The sequence below is a fragment of the Frankliniella occidentalis genome, unplaced genomic scaffold (genome assembly GCF_000697945.3).
Source record: "Frankliniella occidentalis isolate FOCC.00 unplaced genomic scaffold, Focc_3.1 Scaffold9, whole genome shotgun sequence".
NCBI lineage: Eukaryota > Metazoa > Arthropoda > Insecta > Thysanoptera > Thripidae > Frankliniella > Frankliniella occidentalis.
Genome location: NW_026267139.1, coordinates 686,500 through 695,154, shown reverse-complemented (window position 1 = coordinate 695,154; position 8,655 = coordinate 686,500). Strand labels below are relative to the sequence as shown.

Below are 8,655 nucleotides of genomic sequence, written 5' to 3'. Positions count from 1 at the left end.
CCGTCTCTCTCGCTCCCTCTCAGCTCGGCTTTCCAAACACGGAGGTGTAACGAGTTCACAGGTGGGGGGGGGGGGGGGGGCCGGGGGGGGGCTCTTCCACCCAAAAAGAAAACGGCGTCGTCGCGATTATGTGTTGACCCGCGAACATGTAAGTGGCGCCGCGCAGGTGCGATGCCGAGCATCGTCACAGCAACGACGCCGTCGTGCCCGTCACACGTCCTCCCGCCGTCACACGTCCTCCCGCCGTCAGTGCGGCGCCGAGCATCGTCACAACAACGACACGCCGTGCCCCCGTCACACGTCCTCCCGTCAGTGCGGTGCCGGGCGCCGTCACAACAACGACGCCGTGCCCGTCACACGTCCTCCCGCCGTTGCGCCGCGCACGTTGGGTGGCCTACCCGCGGGGCGGCGGCGCCGTGGTGGAACCAGGAAGCAGAGGCGGACACACAGCTCCGCACAGTCTGTGCCGTGGCGGGGCGGGGCGGGTGGCGCCCACAGCACAGATAACGATACTGGCGCTCCGCGGAGCACGTGATCAAATTACTACAACGACCAGGTTCTTGACAGCCGGCCCCAGGGCGGCCCAGGTATGTCGACGGAGCAGGCACTTGACATCGCGTTGGCGGGCCGCCGTGCTGGGCTTGGCGATGGCCTTTGCTCCCTGCTGGCCACGCGGTGTTCCCGGGGGGTCAGACTTCACTCCCCGGCGTTCTCCACATTTCTGTCGCCGCGGCGGCGCGGTGCGTGGCCGGCGTCGTGGCCGCGACGTGGGGGCCCCGGACGGAGGCGGGGCGGGGCGGCTCCTGCTCACCACCACGTCGCCGCCACTGGGGGCAGCGGGGTCGTTCGTTGGCCGCCCGAAGTAGTATCGCGTCCATGAGTCAGGCCCGTCGCTAACCAGATGCAGACGGCGGCGTTTCTTCTCAAGTCCTTTGCCCTCGCCCCCCCCCTCCCCCTCCCCACCTCGCTTTTTTGTTGATTGTTGGTTGATCCCCCACGCGCAATCAACTTCTTACGCGTCTCCGTATAACAATATGTGTGTCATCGCGTGCAGTTGCAACCCCCTCGTTCCCTTCCTCCTCTCCCTCCCCCCACCGTCCCCTCCCTCCTAAGGGTTGGGCAGTTGGCGTAGCCTTATGGGAGTTGCGCCTTCGCAAACGTCTCTACCACCCCTCCCACCACCCTCTCACACTCGTTCTGTCTGGTTCGGGACGATTTCAGAAGTAACTGGCAGGGCACAGGTACTTCCCGTAAAGCTCCGTCCTTGTTGCACTCATGCATGGGGCAGGTATAGGAGTGTCCCTCTCGAACGCTCTCCTGAATCCGACGCCAGGGAAGGGTGCGTCTGCTCGGGGGTGGGGGATCCATCCGTGCCCCCCCCCCCCCCAACAAACTGCCGAAAACCGGAAAAAGAAGGGGCGCAAGGCCAGTCTGCAACGCATGCTACCCCTTCCCCTTCTTCCCCCGGTCCTCAGTCATCGGGATCCTGTGCGCGCAAACTAGGAATACAATCCGGTCCGGCGGCCTGGCAGCAGTAGACCCGCCGGCAGGCAGCAGGCAAGGCAGCCCTGGTGGACGCCGAGTCCTCCAAGGACTTTAGGTGGACGCTAAAGACCTGCTGTGGACGCGAATGGCAGTGGAGGGGACGACCGGGACGACCACTTTCACAAATAGACCAAACGGGGCTAAGGGGAGGGGCAGTAGTGGGAATTCCCCCTCCCCTCCCCTCGCCCATGTAGCCAACACCGAGCCGCACTACTGTGCGTGGTGTATGGTGAGCTTGAGGTGGCTTGAGGTTTCTAGGTTCGTCACTTCGTCACCGTTGTGACGTGCGACGGTACCCTCCTACTCCTTCCCCGCCCCCCGCTGGACGAACTCTTCTTTCCTCCAGCCCGCCCCCCTCCCCCGCTCCCGCTTTCCTCCCTGGCCGGCCGATGCAGCTGCTCCTCCTCCTCGTCGGCCACCGCCGCAACCCATTCAACGCGCCAGTCGCGGCCAGCTTCGTCAGCTGAGCCCGCGTGGAACACTTTTATCATCGGCCGGTGCGGGTCGCCCCCGAGGGACTCGCCCTCCTCGTCAGCCTCTCTTGCCGCTACTGCCCCTCGAGCGAGCCGCCCGGAGCAGCAGCACCAAAGCTGCCGCTGCCGCCAGTCAGCAGTCAGTCAGTCCAGTCAGTCAGCCCCCGGCCGCCCCCACAGCCATGACGGCCGACACTTCGGAGGACGTGCGCGTCCGTCTGCGGCGAGCCAAAAGCTTCACGCAGGTCGAGCAGTACCTCGAGCAGGAGACCAAAGTCCGCAAGAACCAGCCGGATCGGCCGTAAGTGGTGTCCTTTTCGCCCGCCTGCAGTGGCCCCCGATGTTTACCTGTGCCCGGCGAGGTTAGGAGCGTTTAGCAAGGGGGCCTGGGGGCAGCTTTCTTGTAGTGCGGGACCTTAGAGCTGGGCTCTTTGGACACCTGGAAAACACCTGCTAGTCCATGATGTTAACGAGTATTGGTTTTGATTTAATGTTGCAGATGTCACCGTCCAAGGGACTCTCTGTTTTCATGGTCCTCAGGCTTCGACAACTTTGCTGGGCTTGTCAATTGGGGATTTCTCCTCCTTTTCATGGGTAGCATGCGCTTGCTCCTTGAAAATTTCATTAAGTAAGTTTATTCTCTTTATTTATGTCTGTTTAATGGAGGTATGACAAGATCTCCGAGTCATTTTGTGCATTGTTTGTAAGGTATGGAATTCGAGTCAACCCAAAACAGTGGTTGGAACTAGTCACTGGAGATGGAGGTCCAGAAAATGATACAATTCTTATGATTCTTTGTAAGTCCTAATATATTTGTAAGAAACTTATTTCTGTCCTAATTTGTTTTTGACACATAATTAAATCCTGTTTCAGATTCCATTGTACCAGTAGTAATTTGTTTACTGGTAGAAAAAGGTCTTGCTGCTGTAAGCATATAATTACTCTGTAGCGTTATCTTATTTTTTTTTACTACAAAAACTTAACATTTAATGTTTTATATTTGTAGGGTATCCTCACATCAAAATTTGGTCTTACCACTCATGTTGTTAATCTACTCATCCACATATTGCTACCAATGGTTGTTGTTCATACCAAGACAAAAGCCTTCAGCCTCAGTAAGTATTGAAGGTCAAAGTTAATTACTTATATTAAACTAAACAATTTAATTATCTGTATGTCTCTTTTTTCAGTTGCTGCCTCATCCATATGTATGCTCTATAGTGTCTTGTTTCTTAAACTTTGGTCATATGTTCAAGTCAATATGTGGTGCCGTAATTCTCGACTGCTGACTGCAAGCAAAGCTCATCAGAGACGACAGTCTATATCAGTGGGCAAACTAGGTGCATAATTGACAATATTTCAATACTTGAGGATTTTTAATTTATTGTGATGAAAATGTTTTCTTGGTTTCTTTTTTTGTGCAGCTATTCAAGGTAATCAAGGAAAAGGTCAAAATGGTGTTGGAGACAAAAGTTCAAAGAAAGAATCAGAGCTTGGATCCACAAAACCTGTGCAATACCCAGATAATCTCAGTTTACGTGACCTTTACTATTTTATTTTGGCCCCAACTCTTTGCTATGAATTGAACTTCCCCCGAACCACTCGTATCAGGAAAAGGTGAGTTAAGATGACTTTACATTTTGTGCTTTGTCAGTTTGATGTAGGTCCCTTAGTCTCCTACTGTTGTAAGGAAGATTCTACTTATAACTCTTTTGTCTAAGTACTGGTAGTTGTTTTGTTTTTTTCCCATGAAGTTATTTTTTTATAGCCAATGTATCTAAAGTGCATGTTTTTTCTTAGATTTTTGATTAAGAGACTGCTTGAAGTTGTGATTGGTATTCAAGTTATGATGAGTCTGTTTCAACAGTGGATTATACCCTCTGTTAAAAATTCCCTTATTCCTTTTTCTGTAAGTGAACGTTCTCTTTAAACAGCATAGTTGTATTTAATTGAAGCCTGATGATTAAAAAAAAGATTTGTTTTCCAGAATATGGACCTTGCCAAGGCAGTGGAACGATTATTAAAACTTGCAGTAAATATCTGGATCTCAAACATATTTGCATATTTTTGGAAATATCTTCCTATTTAACTAAGAAATATTTATGTTGCAGATCCCAAATCATTTGGTGTGGCTTTGTTTCTTCTACCTGACCTTCCATGCATGGCTCAATCTTCTTGGAGAACTTCTGCATTTTGCCGATCGCAACTTTTACTTAGACTGGTGGAACTCAAACAATATCGACACTTTCTGGCGCAGTTGGAACATGCCAGTCCATCGTTGGGCTGTGAGGTAAGTATCTAAACTATTCTTACTCGAATTATACAGGGTGGCCGCTCTGCCCCGTAGGTTTGAAAAGGTAGACTACCGCTTGCAGACGGAGTGGGGAAGTGGGTGGGGACGGTGCAGGTGGGCTAGTCTTCCTTTTTAAAACTGTGGGGCAGAGCGGCCACCCTGTATTTCTGATGCAATTTTTGAAGACATGTATAATTATGAATCTTTACCCCTTCTTTAGACATCTGTACATTCCTCTAATTGAGGCTGGATACACACGTGTTATTGCGACTACGTCTGTGTTCTTTATCAGTGCATTTTTCCATGAGTACCTTGTCAGTGTTCCTCTGCGCACCTTCAAGACATGGGCATTCATGGGAATGATGGGACAGGTATGGACTTCAGCTATTGAATACTTTCATTATAACTTAAGTAGTGTTTTTTATTGAAATATAAAAATTTTCAGGTACCACTGTCACTTATGTCTCGTTGGGTGGAGAAGCGGCTCGGTCCAAGATGGGGTAATATGACTGTCTGGGCGTCTTTGATTCTTGGCCAACCTCTCTGTATCATGATGTACTATCACGACTATGTTGTTACCCATTTTGGAGAAGCACTCATTGACAGCTATGGCCATGTTTAGAAAATAGTATTCCTTATACACAAATTATGCATGAAGTGGTGCACAAAAGCTCACTGGGGGTTTCAGCTCCCCAGGCGTTTTATGTGTCCTGTGTTTAACAAAAACTATTCTGCCTGGAAATCATGCCAGATCCGTGTCCATGTTTGTTGCTCTCTGTCTCAAAATGGAAAGAAGAATATCTTTGTGATAAGCTGTTATTGTTTTTATAATCTATCTATTATATTTTATGATGAGTTGTTGTGTATGCATTTTAAATGTGCCATTTGAGTTGTGATAGAAAATTTAAATTTTGTAAGATGATTTTGTGCTTTTAAATTTAAATGCCCATTCTTGGTCAAAGTACAAATGTGTGAATGTGTTCTGTTAAATACTTTGTTCTGCAACTTTTAAACCATTGCTTTCATTGGAATTTTCCATGATATGGAAGCAGACTGGACTCTTAGCCATACTTTAGAATGAAGATGCTTTGTGAAGCTGATGAACAACAATAGTTTCAAATTTAGCAATGTGTTCAAAAGACATTCATCTCTTCATTTATTACATTTTTAAGCAAGTTTTCTATTTTCTAGTATAGTTTTAATGTAAAACTCACACGTTATGAAGTTATTTCAAGTACTTACTATAGTATTTGACTATAGTATTGTTTCTAATGTATGGTGGTAGCTTAGCAGCACATCTGGGATATTACAGTGGATATTACTTGTTATTTGTAGAACTTCTTGATTCTTACATAATGCTCAGTATTACACCTCTACTTGTACTACTGGAATGTCAGTAATAATTCTTTAGAGTTGTTGGAGTGGCTGTATTTCTACTTTCTTATTGAAACATTTAATAGATCTCCTCTTTACCTTTATCTTTGAGCGCATTTTTTTTTTTTTAACCCTCTGCGACCCTTTATAACCCGATCGTGCATTCTATGCGACTCTTCAAAAGCTGGCGAGGTCTACAACATAAAGGCATACAAGAACGGTTGCTGAAAATCTCAAAAATTTCTGCAAGACCCAAAATTGCATTATTGTTTGTTTGTTTTAGTTGTTTTTGTTTTTTTTTTTGTTGGGGGGGGGGGGGTATGGGTCGTTTCCCCGGTGCAGCGTCCGTCTCCCCGGGGCGCCCCGCCTAGCAGCAGGCGCAGCAGTCGGAGGCGCACCTCCGTGAGTGAGACCAGACGGCAGGCCAAGAGCAGGACGGCCTGTCACTGACCTCTCCTCTCCCACTCTCACCCCCCGTCCCGTCGTCACCTTGGCGTTGCGTCGCGAGGGGGAAGAGGGGGGAGGGGCAACAAGGAAGGAGTAAAGGGGGAGGGATAGGCAAGGCTTGCCGGCCCAAGACCGGGGAGTCGAGATCTCACCTCACAGCCCAGTGCAGATCAGATGCTGTGCGCTTGTGGTCCGGTCACTACCGTCACCACCGTCACCACCACGAGCTTCACCTGCTCCGCCAGCACCGTGGCGGCGCGCGCCGCACTTGTTGCACTTGTCGTGACCGCCACCGGCGGACCGTGACGAGCCGGTGAGTAGAAGTATAGTGTGACAATAAGTGTGACGGTGACATCCGGCGAGCGAACAACGACGTCCGGTGGCAACAAGCATCTTGTCATTTCGGTATCAATATATTTTTTTTTGACATTGTTTTGACAGCCACTTCTGGTCTAGGCTGGTTATTCGCTCTTGTGAGTCTATTTCGAGATAAGATGTCAAGTAGTATAACTATTAGATGACATCTTTCCATCGAAACAATCGGACTTTATGACGGGGTTGTGCATCTCCTCTCATCTGGGAAAGTAGAATGGAAAATTATCGTGGGTGTTTTGAGTGTGTGGCTGAAGAGGTGGAAGAGGTCAACATAAAAATCGTGACCAAGTCATCACAACGTCTTGATGGTGTGTCGCGGCGAGAAGGGTTGTGCTTATCCCCCCCTCTGCCATTTCTGACAGACCCCCCCCCCCTTCTTTCCGCCTACCGCCTCCTTTACATTCAGAGATTTGTCACAAAACGTCAGAATGGCGAAAATTCATCACATCACCCTTACGTCCCGAAAAAAGTGTTTCTGGACCCCAAGACGACACTTTTCACCACGAATGCGTAATTATTCCAACGCTTTGAGACGGATCACTGTTGGAAAGGCCTATGTGTCCGTCTATTTCGCTCGCACAGCCGAGCTAGGCGGTGTCCTGCCGCCACACGCCGTCCGTCCTATTGGTCCTGCATATACATCCTGATCCATTTCCTCAACTCCCAAAAGTCCGGCTCGCGGGCAACGCACTCTGCACAGCACGGGCATGGTTCCAGTCCGAGTGCGGCATGTGAGTGGCGGGGCGGGGCGGGCGCGCTACGGGGCCGTCGAGGTCACCGAGGTGGGGCCCATGCGATACATACAGGCCCGCTCCAGCATCTCTGCGATCGCTTCCTGGAGCGGCCTGGAGGGAGCAAGTGGGGCCGCGGGTCAGCGGCCCGCGGTGCCCCGTGGCGCCCCGCTGCTGCCCCTGACGGACAAGTGCTGCACCGAGGGGAGAGAGGGCGGGGAGGGGCCGCCCCCGCGGGTGTGGGGTCGCCGCCGGGGGGCTATCCGGGGGCGGCCGGGGGCCGCCGGACTGAATCAATAAAGTGAATGCCGGCCTAGGCCCGTCTTGGGCAAGGCTCAGCCCCGGCCGCAGGGCACCGCAGGGCTGCCGCACTCTCCAGGGGGGCGGGCCGCACCACCGCTGCCGGTGCATCCGCACCCGGAGTGAACCGCCACGCACCGCTCCGCGCCCCGCCCCGCCCTCCGCCACGCCCCCTCCAGCGGTTCGGCTCTCCTCTCTCGCGCATGCGCGTCGGGCTGCGCACGGGCCAGCCGCGGCGCCGTGCCCCGCCTACGCACCACCCATTGTGGGAAGACCGGCCCCATGGTGTAATGGTTAGCACTCAGGACTCTGAATCCTGCGATCCGAGTTCAAATCTCGGTGGGACCTTTCTTTTTTTTATTTCCGTTCGGTTTCCTTTTTGTTTTGTTTCGGCTGGCCGAGAATAATCTCCCAGAGAACACGGTTTTTTTCAAAACAACATCAAGGGACGTCAGTGTAAAGATTTGTTGTGAATTTGGCATCAAATGACATTTTATAATGTTCATAATGACATCAAAGCTGGACGCCAAATGGCCAAATATTGTCACTGACATCATTTGCCGTCATTTTGCCCAAACCGTGTTCTCTGGGCTCCAGCTCGAGTGGCAAAGTCGGCGGCGTTGTGCCCCATGGGGTGGAGGCCCGCAAAGCGCCGACGACAGTGTGTTGCGTACCCTTGATCTGGCAGGGGGGCCCCCCCATGGCCGTGGTCGTCCGAGGCCGAAAGGCTCACCAACAAGGCACGGCTGTCCGGCTACTGGCTAGTCTCCCTAGAGAGTTGCATCATTTAAAAAAATCAGAGATCACGCTCCTAGAGAAATCAGGGAAGAAAACTACAAACAAATCAAGGTAAAATCTATTAAAACGCCAAAAAATCAAAAAAAAAATCAAGGTATTCTTTTTGTTATTAAGAACAGACCTATAACTCGTACGCTACAAGATATTGAAATTCCCCCTAGGGTCTGCCCCTGCTGGCGGCGCACACCGGACACCCTGCGCGGTCGTGGGTAGGCAGCCCGACACCCTGGGCGCCCCGCGGGTCTGCCTACCCGGCCCTCGGCAGGCGCCGGCCCGCCTGCGTGGTCGTGGGTAGGCAGCCCGACGCCCTGGGCGCCCC

At 51.4% G+C, this 8,655-nt stretch overlaps 2 protein-coding genes and 1 non-coding gene across 4 annotated transcripts in view; all 3 read left to right on the top strand.

The window, feature by feature from the left end:
- Window positions 1-5,789, top strand: part of LOC113204060 (diacylglycerol O-acyltransferase 1) — a 7,723-nt gene extending 1,934 nt beyond the window's left edge. Inside the window, exons 1-12 of one of the 2 annotated variants that reach the window (XM_026419060.2) lie at window positions 1,975-2,319; window positions 2,518-2,646; window positions 2,727-2,815; window positions 2,892-2,944; window positions 3,025-3,133; window positions 3,209-3,358; window positions 3,443-3,635; window positions 3,819-3,927; window positions 4,006-4,050; window positions 4,130-4,308; window positions 4,532-4,682; window positions 4,757-5,789. In XM_026419060.2, coding sequence (XP_026274845.1) covers window positions 2,201-2,319; window positions 2,518-2,646; window positions 2,727-2,815; window positions 2,892-2,944; window positions 3,025-3,133; window positions 3,209-3,358; window positions 3,443-3,635; window positions 3,819-3,927; window positions 4,006-4,050; window positions 4,130-4,308; window positions 4,532-4,682; window positions 4,757-4,933 — 1,503 coding nt within the window. In that variant the 5' untranslated portion in view covers window positions 1,975-2,200 and the 3' untranslated portion in view covers window positions 4,934-5,789. Of the gene's footprint in view, window positions 1-1,974; window positions 2,320-2,517; window positions 2,647-2,726; window positions 2,816-2,891; window positions 2,945-3,024; window positions 3,134-3,208; window positions 3,359-3,442; window positions 3,636-3,818; window positions 3,928-4,005; window positions 4,051-4,129; window positions 4,309-4,531; window positions 4,683-4,756 lie in introns of those variants that run through there. The other variant, XM_026419059.2, reaches the window with a different exon arrangement.
- LOC113204076 (uncharacterized) overlaps window positions 1-8,655 on the top strand; it is a 20,231-nt gene that overhangs the window by 7,864 nt on the left and 3,712 nt on the right. The window lies entirely within an intron of this gene.
- Window positions 7,815-7,886, top strand: Trnaq-cug (transfer RNA glutamine (anticodon CUG)). The gene has a single exon. It is a non-coding gene; the product is annotated as a tRNA-Gln (tRNA).